The 18,086-nt window shown below is 49.3% G+C and overlaps 1 protein-coding gene across 1 annotated transcript in view; it reads left to right on the forward strand.

The window, feature by feature from the left end:
• The window catches only part of LOC120944887 (protein SSUH2 homolog), a 55,073-nt gene that overhangs the window by 23,639 nt on the left and 13,348 nt on the right, over positions 1-18,086 (forward strand). Inside the window, exons 2-7 of the mRNA XM_040358637.1 lie at positions 2,081-2,149; positions 2,256-2,420; positions 3,105-3,186; positions 8,944-9,073; positions 9,168-9,228; positions 16,977-17,101. Of these exons, the coding sequence (XP_040214571.1) occupies positions 2,086-2,149; positions 2,256-2,420; positions 3,105-3,186; positions 8,944-9,073; positions 9,168-9,228; positions 16,977-17,101 (627 nt within the window). The 5' untranslated portion in view covers positions 2,081-2,085. The remainder of the gene's footprint in view (positions 1-2,080; positions 2,150-2,255; positions 2,421-3,104; positions 3,187-8,943; positions 9,074-9,167; positions 9,229-16,976; positions 17,102-18,086) is intronic.

The raw sequence follows: 18,086 nt of genomic DNA on the forward strand, positions 1-18,086 counted from the left end.
GTGAAGATTGTTACAGTGAGGAAAATAAGTATTTGAACACCCTGCTATTTTGCAAGTTCTCCCCCTTGGAAATCATGGAGGGGTCTGAAATTGTCATGGTAGGTGCATGTCCACTGTGAGAGACATAATCAGAAATCACAATGTATGATAACTATTTATTTGTATGATACAGCTGCAAATAAGTATTTGAACCCCTGTCTATCAGCTAGAATTCTGACCCTCAAAGACCTGTTAGTCTGCCTTGTCCACCTCCACTCCATTTATTATCCTAAATTAGATGCACCTGTTTGAGGTCATTAGCTGCATAAAGACACCTGTCCACCCCATACAATCAGTAAGAATCCAACTACTAACATGGCCAAGACCAAAGAGCTGTCCAAAGACACTAGAGACAAAATTGTACACCTCCACAAGGCTGGAAAGGGCTACGGGGGAAATTGGTGAAAAAAGGTCCACTGTTGGAGCAATCATTAGAAAATGGAAGAAGCTAAACATGACTGTCAATCTCCCTCGGACTGGGGCTCCATGCAAAATCTCACCTCGTGGGGTCTCAATGATCCTAAGAAAGGTGAGAAATCAGCCCAGGACTACACGGGAGGAGCTGGTCAATGACCCGAAAAGAGCTGGGACCACCGTTTCCAAGGTTACTGTTGGTAATACACTAAGACGTCATGGTTTGAAATCATGCATGGCACAGAAGGTTCCCCTGCTTAAACCAGCACATGTCAAGGCCCGTCTTAAGTTTGCCAATGACCATTTGGATGATCCAGAGGAGTCATGGGAGAAAGTCATGTGGTCAGATGAGACCAAAATAGAACTTTTTGGTCATAATTCCACTAACTGTGTTTGGAGGAAGAAGAATGATGAGTACCATCCCAAGAACACCATCCCTACTGTGAAGCATGGGGGTGGTAGCAATATGCTTTGGGGGTGTTTTTCTGCACATGGGACAGGGCGACTGCACTGTATTAAGGAGAGGATGACCGGGGCCATGTATTGCGAGATTCCTTCCCTCAGTTAGAGCTTTGAAGATGGGTCGAGGCTGGGTCTTCCAACATGACAATGACCCGAAGCACACAGCCAGGATAACCAAGGAGTGGCTCTGTAAGAAGCATATCAAGGTCTCCAGACCTAAACCCAATAGAGAATCTTTGGAGGGAGCTCAAACTCCGTGTTTCTCAGCGACAGCCCAGAAACCTGACTGATGTAGAGAAGATCTGTGTGGAGGAGTGGGCCAAAATCCCTCCTCCAGTGTGTGCAAACCTGGCGAAAAACTACAAGAAACGTTTGACCTCTGTAATTGCAAACAAAGGCGACTGTACCAAATATTAACATTGATTTTCTCAGGTGTTCAAATACTTATTTGCAGCTCAGTATCATACAAATACATAGTTATCATACATTGTGATTTCTGGATTTTTTTTTTTTGATTATGTCTCTCACAGTGGACATGCACCTACCATGACAATTTCACACCCTCCATGATTTCCAAGTGGGAGAACTTGCAAAATAGCAGGGGGTTCAAATACTTATTTTACTCACTGTATGTCTAATTTAGCAAAACCCTTTTTTGCACTTTGGTGGTGGATTGAAGATCGTGGATTCATTTATATGAACTTCTTTGGTGCATGTATTATATGATGATTTTTTTCACATGTATTTATATGGATTTTAGATTATGACGAAGTTTTGAACTTTTTGTTATTTATGTGTTTATTTTATCCATCTGTCGCAGCTTTTTTCACACATCATCGGCTTATAATTATAATATAGTATAATTATAGTATTCATGTGGCACAGTCCTATATTGGTTGTATGCTCTGCTTTCCCCCCTCGGTATGCTCCCCCCCTTCGATATGCCCCCTCAGTATGCACCCCCCTTGGTATGCCCCCCCCACCTCGGTATGCTCTCCTCACCCACCATCCGCTCTTTCTTCTGACGGGAATAAAATGTCTTCCATCATAGAGCAGAACCTCTAAATTATGATGGCTTCCATTACTGTACATGCTGCTGATTGGCTGGATGAGGGTCATGACATCGGCTTATTAGATTTCTTTGTATTCTCATTTTTTCCCCCAGAACCAATGGAGGTGCCAAATTATGGAATGATGGGGCAGCCGGTTCAGCCGGGATATCCGATGAATACAGGTATGTCTCCATTATAGTGGAAGTGATGACGTCTACAATCTATGACCGATCGCTCCTCAATGAACAGACCACATCTGATTATTATTTTATTGTTCTTATTCCTCAGCAAGTCCCATGATGCCTCCAGGACCAAACTACCCCCCTGTTATGAATCCGGCCATAGCTCCTGGGTTCTATCCACCGATCAACACAAACCCCCTCGTGCCTCAGAACGCCCCCTATCCCCAGTTCTCCGGCATACCCGGCTATGAAGGAATGGCAGGGGATGGAGGTAAGTTGGCCAGATTGTGTCTTTGTTGTGAACTTTAGTCTGTAAAATACTTTCATGTTGCAAACATGGGGGGGGGGGGGGTCATTGTCAGGGATCAATATTTCCCCATTTTATTATGAAGCATCTTTTCTATCTGCACATTCTGAGGCACAATGTCCTATAGATCTGGAACAGCGACATTGTGTGAGGACCCGCCTGATGGGTCCAAACTGCATATTGAGTGCTTTGTAGGAGTGTGGGGGGGGGGCGTGTCTTCATTGTGGGGGCGTGTCTTCATTGTGGGGGCGGGTCCTCATGAAAATATTTTTGGCCAATTGAGATTTGTAGAGGTTGTACACTTGTGTAAGGCCAGTTGGTCATTGTCCCCTAACTTCTGGGAATTGTTGGTTTGTAGAAGACAATGACCCCCCAAGAGAAGAAACCTCAAAACACGACATGACAGGAAATCAGACAACCTGGACGGATTCTTTTTGGAGGTTTTTCTTCTCTGGGTGTCATTTTGTATGTGAAGTTCTGATCGGTTCCGCTCGCTAGGTCTCCTCCTCTCCTGCAGATCGGCAGTTCTTGGGGTATCCAGGAGATGTTTGGCATCCAGGCTGTAGGCGGGAGAACATCTTAAAGCTGAATAAGTAAAATTTAGGAGAACCGTCTGCCAGACATAAAACTCTTTACTTTTCTTTACAGGTGGGAAATTTCTTCCTCCCCCCCCGCCAGTGGTAGGACCCGGACCTGATGCCCTCCCCACACCTTCAAACAATGATTGGACGTAAGAGGCTTTCATTGTATAGATGTGTGTGACCTTTTCTTACATTCTTTTCCCTTTACAGAAAATACCGATCAGTCAGAAACTCACTCACAGGAATATTGAGGGATAAATGGTGTAAGCCCTGACCAGTTTTCTTTTGCAAAACTACTCCAACCCACCCCCTCTCCTATTCTCTACAACAAACTAATCATTCTGTAGTCCCCAGATAAGCAATGAAGGGGGTAGACAGGACACCGCTCTGAATTGGACACATTGGGTATTTTTTATTGATTTACTTTATCAAGTAGATAGAACAACAAATGAGAGAAGTTCATTGTTTACACCTAAATGAAAATGGCGGCTCACATTGGGGCACAGAGGCCGGCCGGCAGCCATTCTGTTTGCTTTGGTGACAATTGTTCCTGAAACAGATCATGTGTGTCACCTGGGCCGGCAACATGTGGAAAACGTATGTAAAGTCACGTCCAATCTGGGAACCCCTTCTGCTTATCTCATTGTAACACCAAAATGGACCAATTAGATGCCCCCATTGATGACTCCTTGTTGTCTCGCGTACAGAAGACCTACTGGATTAAGCTTCTGGTCCGAACATTAATTACTATCACAGCTACACATTAGGAACAATTATTGATCTATGGGAAGGATTACAAATGATCGGTTTACAACCTTCCAAGCCCTGAAGAAGGGGTCTAAAGCGCCCATTATTCCGTTTTTCTTTCCTTCCACCACGGGTACAGGGAAAGAAAAACGCTTGGTAATTGTAGTGAAATAGACGTCCCCTGGCACAATTCCAGGGCATATCCTAATCTGTCTCTGAACCAAATTCATGACAAAAGTAAGCCTCTAGCCTATAGACAATATTTCAGACCACAGACCTCTGTGCCTTCCAACCCACAAAGAGGCCGAACTTTATTGGTATCACAGCTTTATAGACAAAGTGACATAAGCAAGCATCATCATATGGGTGCATCCGATTGGCTCATTCATATAGTCTTCTCTCGTTACATCCCCTCCTTGCCACAAGGCTTTACACTCAGTCGCCATATTGCTTTGGTCGGTGGAAAGAGGGAGGAGGGGGTTGAACATCTGCTTTCAGTTTTCTATTCCGGGCTCAGATTTAACTCTATAATGACTTCATTCAAGGAAAACAATGTTTTCTCACAGAATACCGAAACAGCATACATATATATATATATATATATATATATATATATATATATATATCAAGAAATAAAAGAAATAAAACAATATAAGAAAGCAAAGCAATATTTGAGGGGTTAGGAGAAAAATAACATAAACACAAAATAATTATTTTATCAACTCCATCACAGTCCCCCCTTAAAATGACTATTTTATCAGTACTGTCCCTATGCTGTTTGACCCTATGCCTGGCCCCCCTATCAGGATCTTTTTTGCATTTCGCTTAGCGATCAGACAGGGCTTATCCGTAGTCTTTACCAACGAAAAAGTCAGGAGGCAGTCAAGCACTATTCTTTCCCTCATCATTTGAGAATGTTGTATGTGTTTTTAACAGGTAAGGACTGTAATGGAGGATACGGTCCCTCTTCTTCCTCCTTCATTGGATCTCTAATATCACCCAAAGTCAGCTGCCTTTCCTAAAAGCTTCTTTATGCAGGGCAGAATACAACAAACTATTATCGTAACCAATAGAAGCAGAAACAAAATTGCTATACCTTAGTACAAATGTGTTATCACCCAAAATACTGGTCCCAGGTAACATTTTACATACACCCCCTTCTCAGCTAAAATCATGTGCCGCCCCAGTGTGAACCGGCTCTAACATAACATTTTTTTCAAAACAAATGGTGCAAAACCCACAATGTTTTTTAAAATACCAATGAAATTGTCTCATGATCCACATACACTTGTACAATGTAAATGTATGAGAGAGAGAGATCTCTATATTAATCAAAAATACGAAATTAATAAGGGCTTTCTTTAGATCTTCAAATGATTGTATACAAGTTATCTTTTATTATTAGAAAAGATTTTCCCTATAGTAAGCCTTTATAATTAATTACAATTTACTCAGACAGATACTTCATCTTCAAAAATTTCAATGAACTCTCAAGAAAAGTTATTTAGGGTCACATTTTTTTAAAACTATTACTTTAGTAAGTACCGTAATAACTTCTAAATATATATTTGTTCTCATCCATGAGGCGATTCAGCGCCCAGAGGCGATTCAGCGCCCAGAGGCGATTCAGTTTGCATGTGTTGCGCTATATAAGTTTCTCACTCATGAACCTTCTTCCAGGTTTCTGAAAGGGTTTAACACAAAAATGTTGCTCTCAGATTCACAGAAGTGAAAATTGTCATGGCGTCTCAGGCTGTGTAACCTGATCTGCATCTCTCTGCTGGCAGCACATTCCTTTACATCAGGGGTCTCAAACTCAAATTGCCTGAGGGCCACATGACAAATTTTCAACTCCCATGGGGGCCGCATGCAAACGCATTATTAAACCAGCACTGGTGACAGAAAACGCATTATTTGCAGCAATTGGTGTCAGCAAAGGCATTATTAAACCAGCATTATCCCCCACACTGCACAAATACCCCCCACACTCCACAATTACCCCCCCCACACTCCATAAAATACCCCTATACCCAGCACTGGTGTCAGAAAACGCATTATTTGCAGCAATTGGTGACAGCAAAGGCATTATTAAACCAGCATTAAACCCCACACTGCACAAATACCCCCCACACTCCACAATTACCCCCCCCCACAGTCCACAATTACCCCCCCCCCACACTCCACAATTACCCCCCCCCCCCACACTCCACAATTACCCCCTCCCCACACTCCACAATTACCCCCCCACACTCCACAATTACCCCCCACAGTCCACAATTACCAACACGCCACAATTACCCCCCCACGGTCCACAATTCCCCCCCCACCCTCCACAATTACCCCCCCCCACACTCCACAATTACCCCCCCACAGTCCACAATTACCCCCCCACACTCCACAATTACCCCCCCACACTCCACATTTACCCCCCCCACAGTCCACAATTACCCCCCTACTCCACAATTACCCCCCCCCCCACAGTCCACAATTACCCCCCCCCACACTCCATAAAATACCCCTATACCCAGCACTGGTGTCAGAAAACGCATTATTAAACCAGCACTGGTGTCGGCAAACGCATTATTTGCAGCAATTGGTGTCAGCAAAGGCATTATTAAACCAGCATTAAACCCCACACTGCACAAATACCCCCCACACTCCACAATTACCCCCCCCACAGTCCACAATTACCCCCCCCCCACACTCCACAATTACACCCCCCCACAGTCCACAATTACCCCCCCCCCCCACACTCCACAATTACCCCCCCCCCCACACTCCACAATTACCCCCTCCCCACACTCCACAATTACCCCCCCACACTCCACAATTACCCCCCCACACTCCACAATTACCCCCCACAGTCCACAATTACCCACACGCCACAATTACCCCCCCCCCCCACGGTCCACAATTACCCCCCCACACTCCACAATTACCCCCCCCACACTCCACAATTACCCCCCCACAGTCCACAATTACCCCCCCCCACACTCCACAATTACCCCCCCACACTCCACATTTACCCCCCCACAGTCCACAATTACCCCCCCACTCCACAATTACCCCCCCCCCCACAGTCCACAATTACCCCCCCACACTCCACAGTTAACCCCCCCAAACTCCACAAAATACCCCCCACACTGCAAAAAATTCTACCCAGTCACCCCACTAAGGACTTTGCCTCAGTCTGATGGCTCACTCACCTCTGGCAGTCAGGATCATTTGCCTCCCCAGTCCCTCTCCTTCTGTCAGCTAATGGCTTTTACCCAGACCTTGTGACAGAACAACATCTCCCGCCCTGAGGTGGCAGCAGGACCCTGGATCTGGGTTCCGAGCGATTGCTGTGCATCGTGGGCGGGGCGATGGGCGGATCCTTCCTCCGCTCTGTTTTCTCTGCTCTTTCAGCAGCGGAGATGAGAGTGGTAAAGCTGTTCGGCGCCTCCCCCTCTGCTGTGCCTGTGAAAATACATGGGCGGGACATAGTGCCGAGGCCAGTTACTGACACTTCTTGCACCTCACAGCTGCTCCCAGTAACCGGCACTATGGTACCACATGTCGAGACTCTGGATGAGGATTTTTAATAAAATGACTGCTAGATAAAAAAAAAAAAAATACGGGACTTGATTGCAGGCCATTTTTAACCGGTCCGTGGGCCGCAAATGGCCCACGGGCCGGTACTTTGAGACCCCTGCTTTACATGTAATGATCTGCTACTGCCAAACTTAGTTACCATGCTTTGCTTCCCTATTCATTGTACCATTCAATAACAACCAGATTTATCGTTTTTCTAATTTTTAACCTTTTTTACTATTTTTTAAACATATTTGGTTTGTACATTGTGACGGATCTCGGATACCCCATGTGGGCACATCCGCCAGACCTGTGTCTCCTGTCCTCCAAACGCACCGCAGCCTGCAGATTCGCCATAACCGGCCCTTAACCCCTCAATCACCAGACAATCCACACAGGTGTTGAGGGTTAAACATGCAGAGCTTAAACTGTTTATTAAATCCAGAACATACAGATTTACACACAGTTAGGGACACTCCCCTTAGCCTTGTCTTAAGTGGTTTAACAACACACACAGTTAGAATATGACACGCTATTTCATCCCCACTGTCTGTAGGGCGCTAATTTTTAACCCCTAAACCCGAACCTTCTTGGTTCATATCATATATATATAACTAAAAAAATATACATACATGTGTTTTGTCTCTATACACATATGTATAACATAATCTGGTGAGGACTTACTGTTCTACATCATCACCAAACACCTCTCTAACCAAGACTATTTTGACACCGCGCTTAATCCGAGTCTTTACTAAAAGAAACAGACCATCGAAATTCTGTGTCTATACCCATAACCTTATTTCCCGAGACCTCTCTCTTCAAACCAGACATATCTATATGTTTATGTTGCCAACCTCACTTAACCCAACACCAGTATGGTTAGGAAGGAATCCAGTGACGCCATACACATATATACATATCTACCCTGAGGCACGCCTAATTATTGCGTCTCCAGCTCAGGAACCCTGATCAGGAAGTATTGTCTACCCGTCTCCTACAGACAGACAGCCACTGAAATAGCCACATTCAAGTCAACATAGAACACAACAGAACAAAAAATATCAGCCGGCAGAATAGGGCGACAGGTTCTCTTTAACCACTTAAGGACCTTGGCTGTTTTTTCAGATTTGGCGTTTACAAGTCTAAAACAGTTTGTTTTTTTTGCTAGAAAATTACTTAAAACCCCCAAACATTATATATATATTTTTTCTAACACCCTAGAGAATAAAATGGCGGTTATTGCAATACTTTTTGTCACACCATATTTTTTTTTGAAAAAATTCACTTTTTTGAATAAAAAAAAAGGACAACAGTAAAGTTAGCCCAATGTTTTTATATACTGTGAAAGATAATGTTACGCCGAGTAAAATGATACCCAACATGTCACGCTTAAAAATTTGCTTCAATAAATGATTAATCGCAGAAGATCACACACTTCCCTGTTATTTCTTATTTTAGGAGCCTAACAAATAAAATCAGTATTGGGTTTTTGGGGATAATGATGATTCTTCCGATGACCATAAAGTTGGATACGGTGCAAAACTTTTCCTTCATTTGACACCAATTGTTTTCCCCCTCGGCAGGATTCCCTCGATTAGCCAGGAGACGGCAAAACAGGCCCTTCTGGATTACGTCAGCGGCCAGTGCTGCTATGGCTCCTCCCCCGTGCAAGAGATGGCCATCCAACAAATGAAGCCGTTCAATACATACAGGGTGAGAATAGTGCTGGGGGTCTTTGCTGACAAACGAGGACCCCAAATAAATGTCTCCTCCTATGGATAGATAACTTGTCTCCTTTTATCGGCAGTATCGCTTGGAAACCTTCACAGAGTCGCGGTCCTGTGACTGGACAACCAAACCTCTAACAAGTGAGTTGTATTTCTGGATCTGTGGAGACCATTCATGGGCGGGGTTTGGGGAATTGTTGACTTTGGCCATCGGCTGACCCTAATTCAATGGCTGTGTGCCCCAACTATGGGGATTAAAGTTCACTCCCTGTAACATCCCTCATGAAGCGGCGCCTCCGCGGGGTCGCTGAGGGTAGTAGTTCACCCGTCACCCTCCTCAGCCCGGCAATCACCTCCCAGACACATCGCCAGACAATGAACACCATCAGCTTCTTTTTGGTTTTTATTGAGGCGATTTACCTTGGATGGGAAAAGGGACACGAGATGCCCATAGAACTGATCTTGTTACATTGAACAAACGATTTTGGATCTATATTGGTCTCTAAAGCTCCACACTCCCCCACGCTGCTCCACACTCCTCCACGCTCCTCCACGCTCCTCCACGCTCCCCCACACTCCCCCACGCTCCCCCACGCTCCCCCACGCTGCTCCTCGCTCCCCCACGCTGCTCCACGCTCCTCCACGCTCCTCCACACTCCCCCACACTCCCCCACGCTCCCCCACGCTGCTCTTTGCTCCCCCACGCTGCTCCACGCTCCTCCACGCTCCTCCACACTCCCCCACGCTCCCCCACGCTGCTCCTCGCTCCCCCACGCTGCTCCACGCTCCTCCACGCTCCTCCACACTCCCCCACACTCCCCCACACTCCCCCACGCTGCTCCTCGCTCCCCCACGCTGCTCCACGCTCCTCCACGCTCCTCCACACTCCCCCACACTCCCCCACGCTCCCCTCACTCCCCCACACTCCCCCACGCTGCTCCTCGCTCCCCACGCTCCTCCACGCTCCACCACACTCCTCCACGCTCCCCCACGCTCCCCCACACTGCTCCACGCTCCCCCACGCTGCTCAACGCTCCTCCACGCTCCCCCACGCTGCTCCACGCTCCTCCACGCTCCCCCACGCTCCCCCACACTCCTTCACACTCCTTCACACTCCCCCACGCTCCCCCACACTCCTTCACACTCCCCCACACTCCTTCACACTCCCCCACACTCCTTCACACTCCTCCACACTCCTTCACACTCCTCCACACTCCCCCACACTCCCCCACACTCCTCCACACTCCTCCACACTCCCTCACACTCCTCCACACTCCTTCACACTCCTCCACACTCCTTCACACTCCTCCACACTCCCCCACACTCCCCCACACTCCTCCACACTCCTCCACACTCCCTCACACTCCTCCACACTCCTTCACACTCCTCCACACTCCTTCACACTCCTCCACACTCCTTCACACTCCTCCACACTCCTTCACACTCCTTCACACTCCTCCACACTCCTTCACACTCCTCCACACTCCTTCACACTCCTCCACACTCCCCCACACTCCTTCACACTCCTCCACACTTCTTCACACTCCTCCACACTCCTCCACACTACCCCACACTCCTCCACACTCCTCCACACTCCCCCACACTCCTTCACACTCCTCCACACTCCTTCACACTCCTCCACACTCCTTCACACTCCTCCACACTCCTTCACACTCCTCCACACTCCTTCACACTCCCCCACACTCCTTCACACTCCTCCACACTCCCCCACACTCCTCCACACTCCTCCACACTCCCTCAAACTCCTCCACACTCCTTCACACTCCTCCACACTCCCGCACACTCCTCCACACTCCTCCACACTCCCTCACACTCCTCCACACTCCTTCACACTCCTCCACACTCCTCCACACTCCTTCACACTCCTCCACACTCCTCCACACTCCTTCACACTCCTTCACACTCCACCACACTCCTCCACACTCCTTCACACTCCCCCACACTCCTTCACACTCCTCCACACTTCTTCACACTCCTCCACACTCCTCCACACTACCCCACACTCCTCCACACTCCTCCACACTCCCCCACACTCCTTCACACTCCCCCACACTCCTTCACACTCCTCCACACTTCTTCACACTCCTCCACACTCCTCCACACTACCCCACACTCCTCCACACTCCTCCACACTCCCCCACACTCCTTCACACTCCTCCACACTCCTTCACACTCCTCCACACTCCTTCACACTCCTCCACACTCCTCCACACTCCTTCACACTCCTCCACACTCCCCCACACTCCTTCACACTCCTCCACACTCCCCCACACTCCTTCACACTCCCCCACACTCCCTCACACTCATCCACACTCCTTCACACTCCTCCACACTCCTTCACACTCCTCCACACTCCTCCAGACTCCCCCACACTCCTCCACACTCCTCCACACTCCCCCACACTCCTCCACACTCCTCCACACTCCCCCACACTCCTTCACACTCCTCCACACTCCCGCACACTCCTCCACACTCCTCCACACTCCTCCACACTCCTCCACACTACCCCACACTCCTCCACACTCCCCCACACTCCTTCACACTCCTCCACACTCCTTCACACTCCTCCACACTCCTTCACACTCCTCCACACTCCTTCACACTCCTCCACACTCCCCCACACTCCTTCACACTCCCCCACACTCCTCCACACTCCTTCACACTCCTCCACACTCCCCCACACTCCTTTACACTCCTCCACACTCCCCCACACTCCTTCACACTCCCCCACACTCCCTCACACTCCTCCACACTCCTTCACACTCCTCCACACTCCTTCACACTCCTCCACACTCCTCCAGACTCCCCCACACTCCTCCACACTCCTCCACACTCCCCCACACTCCTCCACACTCCTCCACACTCCCCCACACTCCTTCACACTCCTCCACACTCCCGCACACTCCTCCACACTCCTCCACACTCCTCCACACTCCTCCACACTACCCCACACTCCTCCACACTCCCCCACACTCCTCCACACTCCTCCACACTCCTCCACACTCCTCCACACTACCCCACACTCCTCCACACTCCCCCACACTCCTTCACACTCCTCCACACTCCCGCACACTCCTCCACACTCCTCCACACTCCTCCACACTCCTCCACACTACCCCACACTCCTCCACACTCCCCCACACTCCTCCACACTCCTCCACACTCCTCCACACTCCTCCACACTACCCCACACTCCTCCACACTCCCCCACACTCCTTCACACTCCTCCACACTCCTTCACACTCCCCCACACTCCTTCACACTCCTCCACACTCCTTCACACTCCTCCACACTCCTCCACACTCCTCCACACTCCTCCACACTCCTCCACACTACCCCACACTCCTCCACACTCCCCCACACTCCTTCACACTCCTCCACACTCCTTCACACTCCCCCACACTCCTTCACACTCCTCCACACTTCTTCACACTCCTCCACACTACCCCACACTCCTTCACACTCCTCCACACTCCTTCACACTCCTCCACACTCCTTCACACTCCTCCACACTCCTCCACACTCCTTCACACTCCTCCACACTCCCCCACACTCCCCCACACTCCTCCACACTCCTCCACACTCCTCCACACTCCTTCACACTCCCCCACACTCCTCCACACTCCCCCACACTCCCCCACACTCCTCCACACTCCTCCACACTCCCTCACACTCCTCCACACTCCTTCACACTCCTCCACACTCCTTCACACTCCTCCACACTCCTCCACACTCCTTCACACTCCTCCACACTCCCCCACACTCCTTCACACTCCCCCACACTCCTTTACACTCCTCCACATTCTTCACACTCCTCCACACTCCTCCACACTCCCCCACACTCCTCCACACTCCCCCACACTCCTTCACACTCCTCCACACTCCTTCACACTCCTCCACACTCCCCCACACTCCCCCACACTCCCCCACACTCCTCCACACTCCTCCACACTCCCTCACACTCCTCCACACTCCTTCACACTCCTCCACACTCCTTCACACTCCTTCACACTCCTCCACGCTCCCCCACGCTCGTCCACGCTGCCCCACGCTGCCCCTACGCTGCTCCACGCTCCCCCGCGCTCCTCCACGCTCCCCCACGCTCCTCCACGCTCCCTCACGCTGCTCTGCGCTCCTCCACGCTCCCCCGCGCTCCCTCGCGCTCCCCCACACTCCTCCACACTCCTCCACACTCCCCCACACTCCCCCACACTCCTTCACACTCCTCCACACTCCCCCACACTCCTTCACACTCCCCCACACTCCTCCACACTCCTCCACACTCCTTCACACTCCTTCACACTCCTCCACGCTCCCCCACACTCCTCCACACTCCCCCACACTCCCCCACACTCCTTCACACTCCCCCACACTCCTCCACACTCCTCCACACTCCTCCACACTCCACACTCCTTCACACTCCCCCACACTCCTTCACACTCCCCCACACTCCCCCACACTCCTCCACACTCTCCCACACTCCTCCACACTCCCCCACACTCCTCCACACTCCTCCACACTCCTTCACACTCCTCCACACTCCCCCACACTCCTCCACACTCCTCCACACTCCACACTCCTCCACACTCCTCCACACTCCCTCACACTCCTCCACACTCCTTCACACTCCTCCACACTCCCCCACACTCGTCCACACTCCCCCACACTCCCCCACACTCCTCCACACTCCTCCACACTCCCCCACACTCCTTCACACTCCACCACACTCCCCCACACTCCTCCACACTCCCCCACACTCCTCCACACTCCTTCACACTCCACCACACTCCTTCACACTCCTCCACACTCCCCCACACTCCTTCACACTCCTCCACACTCCACACTCCTCCACACTCCTCCACACTCCCTCACACTCCTCCACACTCCCCCACACTCCTCCACACTCCTTCACACTCCTCCACACTCCACCACACTCCCCCACACTCCTCCACACTCCCCCACACTCCTCCACACTCCCCCACACTCCTCCACACTCCTTCACACTCCACCACACTCCTTCACACTCCTCCACACTCCCCCACACTCCTTCACACTCCTCCACACTCCTCCAGCACATCACTTGAGTCAATTCACTTTCTCTACGGCACAATACCAGATTCCGGTCAGTCAGCACATGGTGAATAAGTCCCAACTGTTCAATGTCCGCCATTTGCTGGCCGAGGTCTGCAGCCCCCTAGGTGTAGCAACCAATAGCGATGAAAAAGTACTTTATTGATAAATGAAAGCTGGTGGACTACTGATCCCAGAAAGTCCTGTGCAAGTCCTGCCAACCCTTCTGGCTGCAGCAACTTGACACCAACACCGGTGACATTACAGTCTCTCCTTCGGGCTTCACATCCTGGCATGTCTCTCCCAGATCTCCACACTGTGTCCGTCACTCACCGGCCCCCCGGAATGGATCCCTCCTAGTGACTTGCCCGGCAATGCTCCCCACTGTCCTCTTCCTGCTCCTGTTCAGGACACCTTGAGATAGCGTTGTATGAAGGGGTTCCTTCCCAGATCCCGAGCACCAGGCCATGAGTCGCCCCCCCCCCCACAAAGGGGGCTCCCCACAGGGCCACGACAGCCTAACACTCCATCACTCGTTCTTCCACCCAAAACTCCTCCCACAACAGGCTGACCATGAGTGTATATATAGGAGCCCTGCCAATCCTAGTTGGGGATTGATCAGGGCTCCCGGATACACTTCAATCCCCTGCCCTGCTTCTTTTCCAGAACCTACCAGAAACAGGAGGTGGCAGAGAGATGAAGTACATGTCAGTCACCTGCTGCTACACTAAACCACTCCCAGCCCCCAGATCAAAACAAACAGGCCCAGCTCACAGCTAGGCCTGCCTAAATTTACCTGCACTGACTGTAAAAACAAAACCACATCCTACCTGAGATAGAGGGTGCTACACTCATATTGGGGACGTTCAGCCATTCCTTGCCCTGTGTTCCTCTGCTGGGATTCCGGAAGGTTCTAGTGACCATTACATTTCCTGGTCCCCTCCAGACACAGGACTCTTTGCCACACAATCTTTTCAGCTTACCATGTGAGATTCGCACCTAGAAAGGAACTGTGAAGAACAATCACTAAGCAGAAAGATATGACCGATAAGTGATGATCCACACATGCAGATTGTGAAAAGATTGTATTATGACGCATGTTACAGCAAAACCCCTCTATGGGGTCACCCATGTGTCGCAGTGGCCCTGAGTGTGAATGGAACTCTTATTGTGCTGTAAAGTGACTTCCAACGCACTACAGTGTACCGGAACACATACAATGTGCGCTAGAGCCGCACGATTCCGGATAAAATGAGAATCACAATTTTTTATTTTTTAGAATAAAGATCACGATTCTTGTGGCGTAACACATTTCACGTTATACAAAAAAATGGGCTAACTTTACTGTTTAGTCTTTTTCATTTATTGAAGTGTATTTTTCCCCCCACAAAATTGCATTTGAAAGACCACTGCGCAAATCCAGTGTGACATAAAACATTGCAAGGACCGCCATTTTATGGGGTCTCTGCTAAAAAATATATGTATAATGTTTGGGAGTTCCAAGTCCTTTTCTAGCAAAAAATACCGATTTTATCTTGTAAGCAACAAGTGTCAGAAAAAGGTTTAAAGCCGGATTCAGAAAGACTTACGCCGACGTATCTACTGATACGCCGTCGTAAGTCCACCGTCGTATCTATGCGCGGATTCTTTAAATGAGATACGCCGGAATTTTGCCAAGATACGACCGACGTAAGTCTCCTACGCGTCGTATCTTGGGTGCATATTTACGCTGGCCGCAAGGGGTGCTTCCGTTGATTTACGTGTCGAATATGTAAATGAGTTAGATACGCCGATTCACAAACATACTTGCACCCGTCGCTGTAATCTACGTCGTTTACGTAAGGCGTTTTTCCGGCGTAAAGTTAAACCACCAAAAAGCTGGTCTAAGTCGTTTAGGGTATGCGTTTGCGATGTGATTCTGAGCATGCACGCGCATGCGCCGTTCGTTCGGCCATGCATTCACATGGGGTCACGCTTCATTATAATACACGCCCACTACCTTGCTACTTTGAATTACGCGGGCTCATGCCTGCCCATTTACGTTACGCCGGCGTACATATGGGAGCGGGTGCTTTGTGAATACTCAGCTTGCCTCTCAATGTTACGTCGGCGTAGCCCATATGAGATGCGCTACGCCTATTTAAAGATGCGCCGATCTCTCTGAATCCAGGCCAGTGTATTTAAAGGAGAAGTACAGGGAAAGCCGGTTTGGCTTCTCCTATGGATCACACCCATTTTCAGCAGACAGTGGGCTGAATTACGCTCTCTGCTGACGTCACAGATGTAAGTCCGGGCACCACGTCATCATTACAATAAAGTTGGGATCTGGTTAAATTGACTTCATTTGCAGACCGAAGTTCATCCCTTTTGATCTCTAAAAGAACAGAACAATACAATGTTTCTTATCTTTCAGCACTGAGCAATGTTGTTACATCAATCGTCGAAATGCTGGATTAAGATCGTGAGGGGGAGGGGTTAAATCGAGATGGCAATTTTTTTTAACGATTAATCGTGCCGCTCTAGTGTGTGCGTTTATGGTGCGCTGTGTTGTAAAAGTCACGTGAAATATCTCAGATCTGATTGGTCTACAGCAGTTTGTTGGATGATAATCAGTTTCTGGGCCTGGGAAAGACTTGGGGACATTTTTGAAGGAGGATCTATATCATTTGTGATTTGCTGTTTCCTTATGTTCTGTAGATATCAATAAGCCAATCACAAGAGCTGAAATGTAAAGTGAAAGGAATCTTCAGAATGAGAATTATCTGTATACTGAATTCCTTGTATTCGCTTTCCTGCAGATGAGCAGCTGGATGGTCCATCCAATGGGCCAGCTCCTCAGCCCTGGGCGATCATCCTGGAACCTCCGGCCCTCTTCCATGATGAGACCAAAAAACAGCCGGTACCTCACACCTCCTCCAAGAAGGTAAGGAATCTTCCCTATGGAGGAAAGTACAAGACGGATGGTGGTGGTGGAGGGTGTGATAGACTTTCACATCTTGTTGTCACTCTCATGTGTAACCAGGGCCGGACTTACCATTGGGCTTGACTGGGCCCCGCCCAATAGGGGGCCCGCCCAATAGGGGGCCCCAGACGGCAACCCCCCCTTTTTTTATTTAATTTTTATTAAAAAAAAAAGTTTTTTTATATATTTTTTATTTATATATATATATATATATATATATATATATATATATATATATATATATATATATATATAATTAAAGGGCCCAGAGGTCTCTAGGGCCCCGGATGGCTACCCCCCTTTTTTTATAAATATATATATTTTTCTTTATTTCTTCTTTTTTTGGAAAGCCCCTCAATTTGGGGCGGCAGCCCCCCCCCCTGGTTCTCTGCTCCAGGGGGCCCATGTCCTCCACACACCGTAGCGGTGTGTGGAGGACTGTGGCTGCTGAAGGGAAGAAAGCCGACAGCTGGGCTAATGACAGTCTTTGGCCCCGGCTGTCGGCACTCCCCCGCTCAACAACTGCAAAACCCCCCCCCCCAGGAGGAACCGGAGCGGTGTGTGGATGTCTGCTGAAGGGAAGAGAGCCGACACATTCCGCGTGCACAGGTGAGAGGCCCCCCCCTGCTCAACAACTTTAATGTGCACCCCCCCCTCAACAACTTTAATGTGCACCCCCCTCGCTCAACATCTTCAATCCCCCCCAATTCTCGGCGGCTCCAGGGGGCCCCTTCAACACTCAAGCCCTAAGTCCTGCCCTGTGTGTAACTCTTTGACTCCTGAGACTTATTGGTGCTCATAAGTAAATGTGTCTGCTTTTTCTATAGACTCTCATATTCCAGTGTCTCTTACTATAGAGTTGGCCATATTGTGCTCTTGTACAGACCGGGGTTATACTTGTTCGATTTTGGACTGCTAGCTCTGTTACACAGATTGGGGAAGTCTG

This window comes from Rana temporaria, chromosome 7 (genome assembly GCF_905171775.1).
Source record: "Rana temporaria chromosome 7, aRanTem1.1, whole genome shotgun sequence".
NCBI lineage: Eukaryota > Metazoa > Chordata > Amphibia > Anura > Ranidae > Rana > Rana temporaria.